Source organism: Lissotriton vulgaris, chromosome 9, assembly GCF_964263255.1.
Source record: "Lissotriton vulgaris chromosome 9, aLisVul1.2, whole genome shotgun sequence".
In the NCBI taxonomy this organism is placed as follows: Eukaryota; Metazoa; Chordata; class Amphibia; order Caudata; family Salamandridae; genus Lissotriton; species Lissotriton vulgaris.
In genome coordinates this window covers 252,794,084-252,812,786 of record NC_141697.1, presented here as the reverse complement: position 1 = coordinate 252,812,786, position 18,703 = coordinate 252,794,084, and the positions used below count along the sequence as shown (strand labels likewise).

Genomic DNA, 18,703 nt, shown 5'->3' with positions numbered 1-18,703 from the left:
GGTGGGTGGGAGCAAATGGCAAGCGCGTGCACAAGCACATGCACTCGACGTAATCCGCCTGGTGGTTTCAGAGCTTGGTGTGCCCTCTATACTCTCATCCATTTATCGCTTGCGCGATTAATAGGACGAGACCTAAAAACACAACCTCCGGCAATGTAACTAGTTTGAAGACACTGTACCCAACCTGCATCACAAGTAAAGAACATTACCTCTATCAACAGTTCAGGGATGACAAGCATGCTTCATCATGCTTCCACCGGAAAAGGTGCAAGTTTCAGTATGCACCAAAAGCTCTAACAAATGTCCCCAGGCCAAAAAAAGCAAGCTCCCAGACACAAGACACAGACCGGAAGTTCCAACACACAATAACAATGAAAACAAACACTGCAACAAATATTATCATAGCAAAATACGGGCTACACCAACACTAAATCAGTGAAGAGCTTCCTCCCTCACCCGCAAGCACCATATGGAAGAATACAAACGCCATAAAAACACAACCCAAGTGAAAAGACAACAAGCTTCAGAAAACATTACATGTAAGAGACACAGGATTCGGAAATTATCCAATTCTAGCCAACAACCACAGTGAAGAACACAAGCTGCAGCTAGCACTTATAAAGGGGAACAGAATTTAATAAACACCTGTTGGGAAAACAGAAGCTCAGCAAGTACCCCAGTGAAAAAGTACAACTTCGAGAAAACACAAGCGGAAATAGCCACTTCCCCCACAATAGTGCAAGCAGACACAAAAAACAGAACTCAGTCTGCAGAAAATACCCTTGAGAAAAACCTGTGAGCTCCAGATCGCAACTTTATTTTTTTTAAATCAAGCTCCAGCATAAAAACACAGAGGAAACCACAAGCCGCATGACATACCCACAGAAGAGGACACAAGCCCCAGAAAAAATCCTACCTGGAAAAAAGGTTCAACATGTGAAATCTCCACAAAAGAGCACATTCTCCTGATATTACTGATGGAAGATAAACGCACCCCAGTAGCACCTCCACTGAAAAATACTATCTCTAGCGAGCACCCCAACAAAACATACCACCAACTCTTAAAATAACATCACCGGTGAAATGTAAGTAACGCATTTGCCCTTGTGTGGCTGTGAATTAATTAGAAAACATAAAGGAGAAAGAAAGGCCCTAAGTGGTGTCTTGTCAGGAGCGAAGGGAAGACTGATAGTGCAGAGTGAGAGTGGTAAAAGGTGGTGGGAGGGGGAGTAAGCAGAAAGAAAGACTGAAAGGAACGAAGGAAGATAAACTGAGGGGAGACACAGAGGAAGGAAGATCTGAAAGTGGGATGTGAAAGACATTATGTTGGTTAAAGTTGCACAGAGAGGCAGACCAAAGAGACAGGAATGAGAGAAAATGTGGGCAATAAGGAGACAGACTCAAAAGGATGTATGTGATGATGGCGTATGTAATTATGGGGACATAATGCTGAATGTTCTTTTTATTGTTTGCGCAAAAATATAACTTTTATCATTCTGTTTTTATTAATATTTGCAGTTTACTATAAACCATTTGTGGTTTGTTTCAAAGGGGACCAATTAAATGAATAACTGAAAGCACCAGCAAACACTCCAGGCAAGAGAACAAGCTCGAGAAAGCAACACTAGAGAAGAACACAAGTGGCAACAAACAACCCGGAGAAAACATGTGCTCAAGCATGCTCCCCCAGAGAAGAACATAAACAGCAGCAAACATACCTGGGAAAAACATTAGCTCTGCATACACCCCCAGAGAAGAACACAAACTGCAGCAAACATACCTGGGAGAAACATTAACTCCAACATACACCCCATGAGAAGAACACTAACTGCAGCAAACATACCTGGGAGCAACATTATCTCCAGCACACACCCCAGAGAAGAACACAAGCTGCAGCAAACAAACCTTGGAAAAAACAGCACCAGCACAAACACCCAGAGAAGAACATAAGCTGCAGCAAACATCCCTGGGAAAAAACTTAAGCTCCAGCATAAACACCACAGAAAAGACCATAAGCTGCAGCAAACATACCTGGGAGAAATTAGCTCCAGAATACACCCCCAGAGAAGAGCACAGGCTACAGCAAACATACCTGGGAAAACATTAGCTCCAGCATACACCCCAGAAAAGAGCACAATCTGCAGCAAACATACCTGAGAGAAACATTAGCTCCAGCATACACCCAAGAAAAGAACACAAGCTGCGTCAAACATACCTGAGAGAAACATTATCTCCAGCATACACCCCGGAGAAAAGGACAGGCTGCAGCAAACCTACCTGGGAGAAACATTAGCTCCAGCATACACCCCCAGGGAAGAACACAAGCTGCAGCAAACATTCCAGGGAGAGAAACAGCTCCAGCATACAGCCCAAGAGAACACCACAAGCTGCAGCAAACATGCCTGGGAGAAACATTATCTCCACCATACACCCACAGAGAAGAGCACACGCTGCAGCAAACATGCCGGGGAGAAACATTAGATCCAAAATACACCCCCAGAGATGAACAAAAGCTGCAAACATACCTGAGAGAAACATTAGCTCCAGCATACATCCCCAGAGGAGAATACAAGCTGAAGCAAACATACCTGGGCAAAACATTAGCTCCAGTCTAAACCCCAGAGAAGAACACAAGCTATAGCCCCATCCCTCTATCCTCCACCACCACACCCTGGGAAAATCATAAGCTCCTGAAAACCTACAGGGGGGGGACATAAGCTATAGCTAAGACGCCTAAAGAAGAACAGAGACTCTACCAAATTTCCCATAGGAAAAATATACGCTCAACATATCCATGGAGAAAGCATATGTTCCAGCAAGCATCCTCAGAAATGAACATACGCTCCAGCAGACAAAGCTGATGGTGAACATAAGCTCCAGCAATAATCTTCAGAAAAGAACACAAGCAGGTCCAGACCGAACATCAAAATCAGCCCAGAAAAAAATGTCTAACCGGTACCACACTGTAGGAGGCCACAATTCGAAAGGTGGCATGCTTGTGTCATGGCAATCTATCCACCAGCCTCTATCATACAACGTGCCAGAGTTGCAGAATAGTCAGTTAAAGCTCTGAACACAAACTCCAGAATACATCCCAGGGAAAACACAAGCTCCAGCAAATATCCCTAGGAAAAAAAACATAAGTTCCAGCAATCAATGGGAAGAGTAGAACCATAACCATGAAAACACAATCTTCAGAAAATATCCCCAAAGAAAAAGCACATATTTAAGGAAACACCCCAGGGAAACCCGCCAGCTCCAGGAAACCATAAATAAAAGCACCAGCTAGCATCCACTGGCATGAATAGAATACACATTAGTAACACCACAGGGTGAACACAAGCTCAAAAAATCACCGCTGGAGAAGAACACAAAGTGTTGCAAGCTCCCACTAGGATGAGAAAAATGTACATCAAACATCCTGGGGAAATAACACAAGCTTTAGCAAAAACCCCATAGAGAAACTGAGGATCAGGCAACCTCAACCAGGGAAGAATACATGATTTTGCAGGAACCCCTAGTCCTAGTAAGAATAGAAGCTCCAACATGTACGAAAGAATACAACCTCTAGCAAGATTTACCTTGGAAGATTTAGGCTACAAGAATCACCCCAGGAAAGTTAAACCTTCACAAACAGACACACCCAGAAAAGAGACGTATAAGCTTCCAGGGGAGAGGAAACACCGCTGACAGCACCAGTCAGAAAACATGTAAAATCAAGTAAGAATACATGCTCCAGTTAACTCGCCGTAGTGGAAAAGTTCAAACAAACAACCCCAAGAGAGATCTGAATACCAACTCCAGGAAACACTCATGTGACGACACACACCTTTCAGCAAAAAAAAAATGTAAGGAAGAATGAAAAATTCCAGCAATCGTTGTAATGAATCCCAGAAATATGGGCTAGAAGGACAACTATCCGGCTTTTAGGGAAATTAGCCGAGAAAGGATATTGAGTCCTACAGTGCACGTTTGACTCGATGTATAAGAAGTACATAGTACAACGCAACTCTTTAATTTGACCGCTAGGTGGCGCTCGTGTTCCGCCATTAGAACCTAGAAGAGCAAATGGCAAGTTGTTCGAGTGCAAAACAGGTTCAGGGTGGATGCACAGCTATTTACCAGAAGTTTTGTCCAGGTTAGGTTCTCCGTGGGTGGCGTTAATACCTCTAAAAACGCCTATGAATGACCATAAGATATGTGATGCCAGTGGGTCACTGCATAGGCAGACAGAATCTATGGCACCTTATTTTTTCAGTGTTATTCCCTGATGAAGGGCTTAATGTGTAGCCCGAAATGCATTGGATTGTATATTCCATAACGATGCCTCTATGAAGAAAAGTATATGACAATTAATATACTGCTACCAAGATATATGAAAAAAATGAATATTGCTAAATAAACAAATAAAACCATAAAGTGAATTAACTGAGTGGAATCCCCTTCTGTGAAGAGGAGTGAATAGTGTTCCCAAGGGGATGGTCCCAGTGACCCACTGGCATCACATATCTTATGGTCATTCATAGGCGTTTTTAGAGGTATTAACGCCACCCACGGAGAACCTAACCTGGACAAAACTTCTGGTAAATAGCTGTGCATCCACCCTGAACCTGTTTTGTACGCAATTTTCTAACCTCACTAGGACGGATAGCACGCATAAACCTTAAAGAAAATGAGCAACTACGAAGAGATATCTAGAAGCACTGAGGCAAGGGCCTCGACCTTTGCATTTAAACCGGAAGAGGCAGACAGAATCTATGGCACCTTATTTTTTCAGTGTTATTCCCTGATGAAGGGCTTAATGTGTAGCCCGAAATGCATTGGATTGTATATTCCATAACGATGCCTCTATGAAGAAAAGTATATGACAATTAATATACTGCTACCAAGATATATGAAAAAAATGAATATTGCTAAATAAACAAATAAAATCATAAAGTGAATTAACTGAGTGGAATCCCCTTCTGTGAAGAGGAGTGAATAGTGTTCCCAAGGGGATGGTCCCAGTGACCCACTGGCATCACATATCTTAAAGTTGTTCGAGTGACCATCTACGGTGAGAAGGGTGCGAGCCCTAGCTTAACCTGCCTGGGGCTGACCCTTAAATCAGATTTCTCACTGGTGGTTGGCTCGGTGTTATGGCTTGGTCAGGATTGCAACTGTAAGAACCGCATATCGTGAAATGTCTGCGGAGTTCATGAGAGCGCGTCCGGTCTTCGAGGTCCTTTGTCACTGCAGCAAACATGAAAAGCGCCAAATCCTAAAAAGAAACGGTTAGTGAAGACTCTTACCGAGTAGCCAGGGGGCGCAGGACTCCATGATGCCGTCCTTGGCGGACTTGAGGATGGAGTCCGGCAGCGGGATGGAGTGGCGCACCATCGCCCCGTACAGGCCGTACTCTGCCATGACGCTACTCCGGCCCCAGCACTTTTCCCGCTTCCTCCACTTGGCACGGCGGTTCTGGAACCAGACCTGTAGGAACAGCAAAAGAGGAGCGGGTTACACCAGGGAGGAAGAGGAGGGGTGCCCGAACGCGTGGCAGGGAGATCCGAATGGATGAAAAGGAGACACGATGAGTGCAGGAGTCTGAAAGGGGCGGAGAGCGATGAGGGCTGGGGAGGCAGGAGCTGTGAGGTCCCTTATTATTATTATTTTATTATTATTGCATATGTTACGCGCAACAGCTACCCACAAAGGGTTTCCCGGCGCGAGATTTGTGAGGATGTATGAATGAGGTGGATAGAGACGAGTGCCTAGATGTTAAATAGCCAGGTTTTTAAGACTTTACGGAATTTAAAATAGTTATCTTCGTTGCGTACTGAGAAAGGCAAGGAGTTCCATAGCACGGGCCCTTGGTAGCAAAAAAGATTTGCCTCCCATGCGGAATAACTTAATTTTGGGGATAACAAACTTTCTTAGTGTAGAGGAACGGAGGGATCGAGGTGGAAGATATGGGCGGGCAAGCGAAAGAAGATATTTCGGGGCTTTGGCAGAATTAATTTTGTGCATAAAACAGAGTGCTTTAAATTTGATTCGGTTTTCAACCTTCAGCAAATGAAGGTCCCGAAGATATTGGTTAGTAGAGGTGTATCTAGGAATATTGCATATCAGTCTGGTCGCTGAATTTTGAATTACCTGTAGTTTACGGGTGGTTGCTTTATTTGAGCCTAAATAAAGGACATTCCCGTGGTCAATCCTTGAGGTGATCAAGGCATTGACTATGGTTTTCTTTGCTAGCTCGGGCAACATCCAGCATATCTTTTTCAGCCATTTTAAAATGGCAAAGCACGTAGTTGCCGTTTTTTCAGCTTGCTTGTGCATCTTAAGAGAGTCATCAATGATGACACCTAGATTGCGCGCTTGTGGGACTGGGACAGGAAGCATGCCCATCTCATTTGGCCAATGTTGGGGGTCCCACAGGTTTTTGCCTAATATATTAACTTCTGTTTTTCCCCAGTTTCATTGGAGAAAGTTGTCCTGCATCCAACCTGCTATTTTAATTAAACCTAGTTTCAGTGTGGAGGGGGCATCCATGTTCTCAGATGTAAGGGAGAAAATCAACTGCGAATCATCCGTGTATGAATACATTGATAGACCAGCTTCTTCCACCACCTTAGCCAAAGGGCTCATACACAAATTAAACAGTAGAGGACTCAGTATAGAACCCTGTGGTACACCATGTTCAAAGACATAAGTGTCTGAGCATGCTGTATGAGAAAAGACCTGAAACGTCCTTCTAGTCAAAAAGGAGACGAGCCACTCTAATGCTGAACCACAAATGCCTAGAGAGCAAAGCGTATTGAGTAAAACAGTATGTGATACAGAATCAAAGGCGGCACTTAAATCCAACAATATAAGGGCCACAGTCTCTCCCTTGTCCAAAAGGCAACAAATGTTTTCCGTGACTCCTAATAGAGTGGTTTCCGTCGAGAAGCCAACTCTAAACCCAGATTGACAGTGATATGAAGAAGAGACGACATGGCGCAGAGGTAGAGAGAGAAGGGGCCCAGATTGGAGGCACCCTGGACAAAGAGTAATCATTTGGAGAGAGAAAGGAGAGATGAGGGATTTTGGGAAGAATGATGACATGCATGCAGCATCAGAATGGATGGGTAAATGAGTACTCGAATGATCCCGAGTAACACGGGGAGCCACAATGCCACAATGCCTAGTGCTTACTAAGGTCCTGCAAAGGGACAGCACCTCTCCTCTTCCAAGAACCTGCAAGGGTGAGATCCCACCTCTCGGGTAGAGCACCCTTCTCAAACTTGGAAGGTTTTTTAGGGTGCAGGCAGGGTGCCACCTAAGGTTACCCCCCTTTACTCTCTTGTAGGGAAAGACTTGCTTTTCATCCCCTCTAGGCATCCGTAATCCGTCTTCGAAGAGCAGCTGGTGTCGGTGTTACACCACCCAGACCAGAACACAGAACACTGATCATTGGACCCGGACAACCCATAATATCTAATGTCAAAACGTGGGGTAGACTGAGGACACTGAACAGGAAGGCGCTGAGGGAGGAAATTCTAAAGGCACTGATGTCACCCCAGGCACCTTAGCCACGTTTCTATCATATGTAACAATAGGCCAATCAGATATTCAGGAACTAGACCCTTCCAACTACCGTAACGACGTCACCACTAGTTCATTTTCGTTTATGAGTAGGAGCACTGCAACAGGACTCTGACAGGCCTTGACACATAAGACTGTCAGACATTACTGTGCATCACATCTAGAACGCCAACTGACAGCCCAAGACTCCATTATTGAGCTTTTTCATCTGCACTTAGTGTCCACCGGCCATGTACATGAAGCTCTTCCCCATTCATGTGCCTTCTTTACGGCCAACACAAGTAGGACCACTCGAACACTTGATCCCATCTCAAGAATCTTCACTGGATCCCTATTCTGGTGCACAGCAGTCTCAAATACGTTTAATCAATTACAAGACGAGCCCTCCCTGCAAAACTCACTTCCTAGCTGAATAAGGTCTCGCTCTATGGCCTACCACTGGGCTGCACCACATGCAGCACAATCTTACTGAACATGGAGATACTGAGAACAAAGTAAGAATAAAATGAGAAAATACGCTTCCACCTACTGTATCCCTGACATATGGAACCACCTGTCTCTGTACCTGAAAATGGTCTCCATGCTTCTGTCCATCAGGGAAGATATAGAAACCTCCCGCTTCTCTCAGTACCTCTACTAACCTGCAGTGCTTCCTCCAAGTTCCAGCCATCCTTTTGCTTCTTCTCCTGGCTCTAGTTGCCTGTGTGAAGATGTGAGCACCTTCTACCTGTATACTTGTCCATGGGGGTTATTTATTTAGCATTTCATTTGGAGGAAAAGGTACTCCCCCCGCCAGTGAAACACAGTACCCCTGCCACCAAACTGATGGAGCGTCTGCAGGGCCGGCTATAGCGCTGATGGCGCCTGGTGCAACAGTCTATTTTGGCACCGCTCCTCCCATGAATACCTCCTCGGATTCCCTCACTACCACCCGGCAAAAGTGCTACTCATCTCTCCATAGCCCTTCTCTGAAATATATTTCATTATTTTTAATGCGCTGGTAAAGGCTAGCTTTACTAATCCACACAGCTATCCACATAAAATACAGATCTGTTCTTTGCAGCAGGCATAATAATCCTCTGGGCTACTTTATGGTGAGTCAAAAAACACTGCCTCTTGAAAAAACTCTAGCAGGAACATTAATCACAAGAGTTATCTTGACATTTTTATTGCTGCATGAAAGCAGGTCCCACAAGTAACTCTGCAGCAGGTGCTTTCTAATCGTAAGATATTGCTAAACATAGCGCCCCCTCCAGGTCATCACTCAATGTGGCTGCACCAGTCGCACCACCCTAAAGCTGGCCCTGAGTATCTGCTCTATTCAGTCAGGTGTACCATCATGCTTTTGCTAGTGGAGCACACACTGGCTCCGCTGGCAGAGACCTTACACCGACAGCCCCATGGAGATCGGACTGTCAGTCGAAGTACCTCAGACCCTCTGTCCCGTTTAGATCAGAGGTCATTGACATTTTTTCCCTGTCAAAGACCACCAGGAAAAGTCTGGCAGTCCTGAACAGAACATTTTTTTTTAAAAATATTCCACTAGCACCCAGAGAGAAAAGTTTGAGGGTGTCCAGGTTATCAATTTTTTGTTTTTGAAAACAACCCCCCACTTTGGTACCAGTTTGTAGACTCCGGCATGGCATTCACGTTATCTCTGGCTTATTTACAGATTTACAATGCTGCCTTAGAACATTTTACATGCCATCCAGATGTTACATACTAATACCAGGTTAGATCAGGGTACCTTCTGTGCTATGTTGTACTTCTTTTAACTCATCTCATTTAGTAGATGTTACCCCCTGAGTAATTATAATTGCCCTCTTTAAGCTCATAAAAATCTTTGATTCCATCATACTTCAGAATTACAAAAAAATACTTCATTAGTGGTTTCCTAATTTCTTATATATTCTAAAACACATGTACAGTTAATTTACAGGTATTTAAATGTTTTTATGTTTGTTGCGCAGCTCTGGGGAGCCAGTCAGCCGCCCGAGTTTCCAAGTGGGCGGAAGACCTTGACTGGTGTATGTTTAGAGAGAAATCAGTGTACGTGGCCAGAGGTTGCCCAAAGAAATGGGGGGCATGGAATAGCCACCGAGGTGAGATCTGTGAACCACTGATGCCACTGCTGGAATTGGAAACGCAAGAATCCCCAGGATCCTAGTATTAAACATTGTTGCATGTGATCCTATATCTGTCCAAGAGAACCCATGTGATGCAGACTGTATGATTTCACCTGATGCCCTGGTTGTTTATTTGATGCAATTTTTTTGTAAGTATTTCCTTTATTATTCTTTAATAAAAAAGAGTTAAAACATTTTTTTTGTTATGTTATGAAAAATGACACCCTACAGCCTTTCCTTTCACAGTCCATGTAACTCAGCTCGATTGTCACATCATGCCTCAAAAAATATAAAAATGTGACCCTACCTGCAGGTCTAGTAACTTGAATAATCTACTCGACCTAATTGTAATGTACTTGACCCATAAACTGGTGTCAGATGTCATCCTAGGCAAGTATTTTATTTTGCAGAGCCACTTTTTTCTTCATTAGCACATAATAAATCATCTTCCTATATGTGAGTTCAACATTCCTGCAGTACAAAAAACTATTTGGTTTGATTTAATGGACCGCATGCATAATAAGAATGTAGCCCACATATAGGGAACCCATGACCCCTGATTTGCCTATTAGTTCAATAATAGCAATGCCTTCAGGGCAGGGATGTTTTTCAATTCATCCTGAAAAACTCACTTTTAATAAATATATTACTAAAGCATGAGGTGGTAGTGCACTGTCATTTACAGACAGCATATTTTCAGGTGAAATGGACAAAAATGTTCCCACACTAACATGCAGTTTTACTTATAAAACTACATAGAGTAAAAACAATAATCTCTGGAAATTGGGTTTCAGCAAACATATTTTCATTTGCTCATCACCAAGTAAAGTGTTCTGATTTGTTTTCATCCTATTAAAAATTATTTTTTCATCACAAGACAAGGGCTTTCATAACTACTGAACTGTATTTTGAAATGTTTGTACAGTTTACGTTTTAGCTATTTAAATGTGTGTTAGAATAAGACATGAAAGCCTTTCATTTCACACTTTTTGTACAGTGCATATGTCAGACAGCTCGATTTACAAAAACCTCAAACTTTGCAGGTAGAGAAAGAAAAGTAACTGTAGATGTAAAATGACTTTTGACCTCTGTCTCTGAACACAGAATACATGTGACAAGATAAAAACAAGATTTAAACGTATCTGTAATGCTCTTTCCCTTTGAGAGTTAATAGAACACTAGTTGGTTGTCAGCTCGCCAGAAGAGGTGAGTGGGTCCAAAACATAGCTCGCCCTGAAAAAAATCTGACTCACCATAGTGAGTGGTAGATTTGTCCAGGCCTGCACATAGTTCACTTTGAAAATTCCTCTCACTTTGCAGTCAGAGAATGAAGAGTAAACATCAACCCTCATGTTATGAAAAAAATGTAGCAATTCGTCAGAAGAAACAGCCTGTCATTTGACCACTGTCTTTGAAGCACAGCAAATGTGACAAGATGAATGCAAAATGTGAAGGCACCTTTATTTATTGCTCTTTCTTGACCCACTACAAATCGTCTGGGGGCCCACCAGTGGATCGTGACCCACAGTTTGACTGGATTTTTTTTCTCGTAAATTCTGCAAATTATTCATCAAGTTATGGAACATGTTGCAAATGTGTCAAATCCATAATTATGCGTCAAATGCCATGGCAGCAAAAAAGCATAATTCTATTGGCCCTGTCATAACATAACAGTTTGCAATTTGCAGTAGACATAGCATATTATCGAATAACACAGCCAATAAACTGCACCTTATGAGTAGGCGGAGCCACTGTCCTGTCGATAAGGAGGTGCAGCTCTCCTAAGGAAGCCAGAATCTCATCCCGCTAGGAGTGTAATAGTTTGCATGATTTGGCAATTAGGGCTAAGTAACTACATTGAAATTTTTGCATACATTTTTGGGGAAACCTTCTGAACAGTTTGCCCAAAATGAAATGTATACTCTGTTGCTTACTGTAGCTCTACCGAAAGTAGGTAAAAGCGCTACAGGAAAACATATACAAATTGATAAATAACTGCTGTATAGGCGCTTGTATCCATAGGGAAAGAGTGAGGCAGACTCACGCTTTTCAGTTACTTTCACATTGACTCCGTTTAAGAATTAATTGGTATCTGATAATTCCTGCATCTTTTGTCATAGTAGCGTACATGTGTTGTGCCGAAGACAAACACCAGGTGACAATCTTACAAAAGAAATAAGCAACAGTACGGTAAGCAGCAGTGACACACAAATTCCTTTCTGTCTGTTAAAGGGACTTGTTCAGAGATCAGTTATTCTACCTCTGACATTCATACATACTGTGCAGAGTAGGGTAGCCACATATATAGTCTTGGGTCAAAGCGGGCACACACCAAACGAGAGAGCACGAAGTACAGCACCTGAGAAACTAGATGGTTCAGGTCGAGCTTGAAGACTGTAGTACATAGTTCTGTAGTACCAGAGACAGAGCAGTCATGCAGGGTGGACAGTCTGCAGTACAAGGGAGAGGAGGTCTGAAGTAAAGAAGGAACAAGATAGATAGTACAGATGAGAGATCTAGAGCACAAGAGGTAGAGACCACAAAGTAGAGCGGAGAAGGGGTGCATAGTACCGGCCAGATAGTGCCTAAAGATCTCTAGCACGGGAGGAAGCAGGTTGTACAATATTAGCTAGCGAGTATCTCTGAGCAGAGGCAACAGACGTTCTATAGCACTGGTGAAAGTGGGTCTGGAATAGGAATTAAGAAACCTTATGAACAGTTCCTATGGAATCTACTAAGTTGGCTATTGCATAGGACAGAGAGGAGGAACAATTGTTACTTACCTGTAAACAGGTGGTTCTCCAGTATTGGTGTCTTTCATAGATTCATATGCTTGAATATTCCCCGTCGTCGGAGTGGGAGTCCCACGGTAAATAAAATAGCAATAATATACTCATAATATGTATATGTAAAAACATAACACATGAAATACCATTAGAAAAAAGGCAGAAAAAGCCTAGACATAATTCCACATAGGAATACCTGAAGAGAGAAAAGACACTAGTAGTCTATTCCTGTCATTATGTTGGTCCAAACTGTAGCCAATCAGGCACCAGCAGCCCTCCAGAACCTTCTCCTCAGAGCTCAGTACCTCAGATTTTCGCAGCACAAGAGTGACCACAGAGTCTATGAGGAGAAGAGAGCCTCTGAGGGGAGGTGGGCGGGTCGCATGTGAATCTATGAAAGACACCAATACTGGAGAACCACCTGTTTGCAGGTAAGTAACAATTGTTCTTCTCCAGTATTAGGGTGTCTTTCATAGATTCAAATGCTTGAATATAGAATAGAAAGCAGTAATAATGAACCGACTTATAAGACCAAAGTATATATATATATACATATTTAGTCATGCAAGTCATACAGTAACATGGTAAACCATAATGGAGGAGGGAAGACAGAGGCTCACCTTATTGAAAAATATTGCGAAGCACAGCCTGTCCCACTGCAGTATCTGCTTCATTGATGGCACCCAGGCAGTAGTGTTTTGTAAACGTGTGCCTGCTGGACCACGTGGCTGCTCTGCAGATCTGAGAAGTGTGGCTCAATGGTTAGAGCAGGCAGACCTCGATGCAGATCTCTGGCCAGGGACCAGGGTTCAATTCCCGCCTCAGCGGGTTTCAGGCTCATTAATTCCCCTGACCGGATATTCTCACCTCAGTGCCTATTCTGATCATGGGTCCCACGCTGCAACTCTGGGCAATAGCTTGCTTAGTCTCCACAACGGCCCCCACAACGCGAGGGATGCCTGGTGTGCACCATGGGGGTGCCCAGGAGTGGACACTTCACAGGGAAAGCCAGGAAGGGTTCCCTTGCGGTATTCGTACAAGCGCCGGGAAACCCACTGCGGGTAGCTGTGCGCTATACAAGTACAAAAACATTTACATCTGATGCAGCGGCACACCGGCGAACAGGGCAGTTGAAGACGACATCGTCCTGGTGAAATGGGCCCTCACTGAAGACTGTAGAGGCTTGCCTGCCATTTGATGGCAGAAAGTGATGGCCGAGGAAACCCAACGAGCAATAGTAGGTTTGGTAACTGGACGCCCTTTTTGGAAGCGTCCATAAGCTATGAACAGTTGGTCAGCTTTACGAAAATGAGCTGTTCTGCTGATGTAAAATTTTAAGCACCTTTTAATGTCCAAGGAGTGCAAGCGCTGCTCCGCTGGAGACTGCGGGTTAGCAAAGAAAGTCTTTAGGAAAACAGGTTAGTTGATGTGGAAATCCGAAGGCACCTTAGGCAGGAAGGTGGGATTAGTGCGAAGCACTACACAGTCCAGCTGGAATTGAAGAAAAAGAGGATTTATATTGAAGGCATGAATATCACTTACGCGACGTGAAGATGTCAACGCAAGGGAAAGAGCAACCTTCCAAGTAAGAAACTTCAAGTCTGCCTTGTGTATAGGTACAATCCTTTGAAAAATTGATGTATTATCCTAGAAGAACAAAGTGAAGTGGAGCCATCCTGGCGGAAGCGGGAAATTGCCGCCAGAAAAACTTTCAAAGTTGAGTGAGACAGTCCGGATTGAGCCAGTTGCAGAAAGAACGGGAGGAGTTGCGCAGGCGTAGAACTAATGGAATGGACATCAGCCACTGCGCACCAATGGCAGAACCTCTTCCATTTAAGTTTGTAGGTTTTAACAGTTGACGGAGCTCTGGCCTGAGCGAGAATGTCTCTGCAGTCTGGCGGGATGGTTAAATGGGCAAATTCAAAGTGCTCAGATTCCAGGCTTACAAACTCAGAGAAGAGGGGTCCGGGTGGCAAATCTGACCCTTGTCCATCGTGAGGAGGTCCATCCGAGAATGAAGAAGGATGGGCTCGCACTGGGATAGAAGGAGCAGCTCCGAGAACCATGCCTGTCGAGGCCATCTTGGAGCGATCAGAAGAATGTAGCAAGGCTGCCTCCGCATCTTCCACAATCTCGAGGCACCAGAGGGATCGGAGGAAAAGCGTAAGCAAACAGATTGCACCAATTGATCAAAAGGGCATTGCCCTGTGACCCTCGGTGGGGATGCCAGCTTGCGTAAGATTGGCATTTCCGGTTCTCTGGTGTGGCAAATAGATCCATCGACGGACGACCCCATCGCCGAAAAATCAACTTGAGTGTTGGTCGATGTAACTCACATTCGTGGGTCGATGACGTGGACCTGCTGAGGGAATCCGCTAGGATGTTGGAGACACCTGGTAGATGAACTGCGGTGAGAGTGATGTGGTGACTCAGAGCCCAGTCCCAGATCGATTGCGCCAGTTGAGACAAGAGTGGAGACTTTGTTCCGCCCTGCTTGTTTATATAATGCATGCTGGTTGTGCTGTCCGTTTGAATAAGGACTGACTCTCCTTGAATCACTGGATGGAATGACTTGAGCGCTAGAAAAATGGCCATCACCTTCAGCCTGTTGATGTGCCAGGCTCTCTGAGGCAGAGTCCACTTGCCCTTTATGGACAGACCTTGAAGATGTGCCCCCCATCCTTCCAACGAGGCGTCCGTCGTTAGAGTAAGTTCCGGAGTGATGTAGAGGAACGAAGTCCCTGCCGACAGATTGAATGGCTGCGCCCACCATTTGAGAGCCGCCCTCATGCGAGCTGTGACACAGACCATGTCGTTGAAGGAACCGGTGATCTAACGCCATTGTCCATCCAGTTCTTCTTGAATGGGGCGTGTCCGTAGTCTGCAATTTGGGATCAGTGCAATGCACGATGATGCCATCCCTAGAAATGACTTTAATATTCGGACTGAAACGGACTGTTTTGTCCGTAGAAGAGACACCAATTGACGTATCTTTTGTTGACGCTCCTGAGACACAAAAGCTTTTGCAAGAGTTGTATCCAACGTGGCCCCTAGAAAATTCTTGCAGAGAGCTGGATGTAACTGGGACTTTTCGGTGTTGATGGAAAGTCCGAGGGAGCGAAAGACCTCCTGACAAAGGCATGTGTCCCGAAGCAACGGCGTGCAAGACTGAATTTAGGAGACAGTCGTCCAGGTATGGAAAGATTTGGACACCCTGGAGACGCAGATAAGCGACCACAGGAGCTAACACCTTTGTAAAGACGCGAGGTGCGGACCGCAGGCCGAAAGGCAGCACTTTGAACTGGAAGTCCTTCCTTCCCATGCGGAATCGCAAGTACTTCCGATGTCGCGGAAGAATAGGGACATGGAAGTAGGCGTCTTGGAGGTCGATGGTTGGTTGCCATGAAATCTCCCATTAAGAGCAAGCGTAAGATCTCCAACAGCGTTAGCATGCGGAAAGACTGGCACTTGAGATACTTGTTGAGTGCTTGCAAGTCCAATATCGGTCGCCAATCTCCGTTCTTCTTGATGATAAGGAAAAAACGGGAATAAAATCCCTTCCCCCTTTGAGACTCGGGCACCACCTCGACTGCCCCCTTCTGTATCATAAGGCGAACTTGATGGAAAAGTTCTTTGATGTGGGCTGGAGGTGGGCCGGAAGGTGGAGTAGGAGGAGGAAGTTCGATGAACTCTAAAGCATGGCCCTTCTCTACAATGTCCAGAACCCAACGGTCCGAAGTGATGGAGGACCATTGAGAACAAAACTGGGAGATTCGACCTCCAACTCTTTGGGGTAAAGGCAAGTCATTGTCTCTTGGGAGCAGATCCTCTGTAGGAAGATTTCCCCCAATAGGTCTTAGAAGACTGCTGACGGGAAGACTGTTGCTGGTTATTGGAGCAGCGTTGGTTGCCTTGGTTGTAGGAACGATATTGATTGCTTCCTCCTCGAAAATTTGAAGAGGTGCCGCGTCCACGTGCACCACGAAAGGGCTGCTTCTGAAATTGTAAATTTCCTAAAGAGCGGGCAGTGTCGGAATCTTTTTTGATCAACTGTAATGGCTCATCGACATGAGCCCCAAAAAGTGACTCGCCATCATACGGCATATCCAGTATTTTTGCCTGCACCTCTTGCCGAAAGGATGTGGAGCGTAACCAGCCCTGCCTGCGTAGAACAGCCACTCCAGAGAGCTGTTGGAAACATGTACAGGCAATATCGACGGCACAGTCAATAATCTCCTCCGATGTTCTCTCACCTTCTTGGAGAAGTTGCAAAGCTTCCGCCTTTGAAGCGTCAGGAACTAAAGCCACCCAAGCTGTCATGTCTGCCCACATCTGGCGGTCGTACCGCCCCAAAATAGCCAAAGTATTGGCCGCTCTCACTGTGGTGGAGGCCATCGCTGAAAATGTTCGGCCTATAGCATCCAGACGACGACCGTCACGATCTGGTGTGGCAGTCACAGTAAACGCAGGATTCCGAGAACGGCGCTGAGCTGCCTGCGTAACCACCGAATCTGGTTTTGGCTGTCCAATAAGGCACGCTGGACTGCCAACAGGCGCCTTATATTTCTTCTCTAACCGGGCATCTGTGCCGGCAGCGAATTTGGGGTCTGCATCAACTTCACCCCTTCAGCCCAGATAAAGTCAATAATAGGTACAGTATGGACTTGCTTAAATGGTTGGTTTTTTAAATAATTCTCCCTCTGGACTCTTGGCAACTTAAAACGTTGAGCCGCCCTATCCATCAGCTGATGGAAACTTGCAATATCCACAGGAGGAGAATCACCTGGTGTTACTGGAGAGGGAGATGGTGTCTGAACTTGATAATTATCCCACTCCGCCATATCCTGAGCATCATCATCTCGAACCTCACCATCTTTGCGGTCCGGAGTAATGTCACCTTCGTCGTCGTCATACACAGTCGTGTGTATCCGAACTGATGTTTGTATCTGAGGAGCAGAGGTTGGTAGAGGCAGCAGAGGAGCTGCAGCAGGCATTGCAACAGGCGTTCAAACAGAAGGAACCGTAGGTACCTGTGGAGAAGGCGGGAAACGCCTATTATAATCGTCCAACATATGCTGGAGATTAGGGATAAGCGACAAAGGCACTGTTGCAGTAGGAACTTGAACAGTCGTTTCCTCTTGTTGGAAATATTGGTCCTCATCATCATTGCTATAGTCCTGGCACTTGATGACCAAATCAGATGGACTGCGTGCCGCCCTAAAAGACTCGTGCACATCTTCCTCCGAGTCCTGATCCGAATCCATGGCAAACAAGGGCGAGGGAGGTTGTGGGTCACTGGAGATGGAAATTTGGTCAATAGGCACTTTGCGGCGTTGGTGAAGCGTGTCGACGGTGGCAGACCCAGTGGACGAGAGTGGCAGCAAAGGCAGAGAAGTCGTCGGTGGAACTGAAGACGACGACAGAGTTGCTGGAACCACACTAGAAGAATCCATCGTTGATGATGCCGTCATTGATGGCAATGGAGCCGTCGACGAGAAAGATTACTTCTTTTTCGTCGACGGAGCAACCGTTGACGGGGCGGCCGTCGACGGGGCAGTCGTTGATGGGGCGGCCGTCGACGGAGCTGTCGTCGACGGAGTTGTTCTTTTAACACTCTACGTCGATGAAGATTTGGTTGTCGACGGTGGAGGCTTCTTCGACGACGAAGCAATAGGAATAACAGATGGTACAGTCTTGAAACTGAGAGTTACCTTCGTCGACGACGATGATGTCGACGAAACAGTCGTCGACGATCCTGATGCAGACGTCGTTGTCACTGTCGTCGTCGACGAGCCGAAGACAGCAGATTTCGTCATCGGGACGGCCGTCGACGCTCCCGTCGACGATGAAACATGTTTTTTAACAGAAACATCAGTGAAAGATGCAGCAGACGCCTGAGAGCCAGGTCTCGTGGGTGTGAACATAGCAGGTAGAGGTGAAGACACCGCAGGGGCCAGAGAGAGTGACATCTTCTTCTTCTTAAGGAATGGAGAAGGCAACTCCTGCACACTACCCTGTTTAGAAGCTGCTTGGGAACGACCAGAAGTGAGACTTTCGGCATCAGAAAGTATATTATCCTTGTCCTTAAGTCTCTGAAGCTAAAGTAGAAGACGGACTTCCCTATCTTTTAGAGTCTTGGTGGAAAAAGTTCGACAGAACTTACATTTACCAACATCATGGTCGGGGTAAAGACAGTAAATACACTTACTGTGAGTATCTTCT

At 45.3% G+C, this 18,703-nt stretch overlaps 1 protein-coding gene across 2 annotated transcripts in view; it reads right to left on the bottom strand.

The window, feature by feature from the left end:
- VSX2 (visual system homeobox 2) overlaps positions 1-18,703 on the bottom strand; it is a 113,205-nt gene that overhangs the window by 19,736 nt on the left and 74,766 nt on the right. For both annotated transcript variants that reach the window (XM_086936608.1, XM_086936609.1), the window contains exon 4: positions 5,292-5,472. In XM_086936608.1, the coding sequence (XP_086792734.1) occupies positions 5,292-5,472 (181 nt within the window). The remainder of the gene's footprint in view (positions 1-5,291; positions 5,473-18,703) is intronic.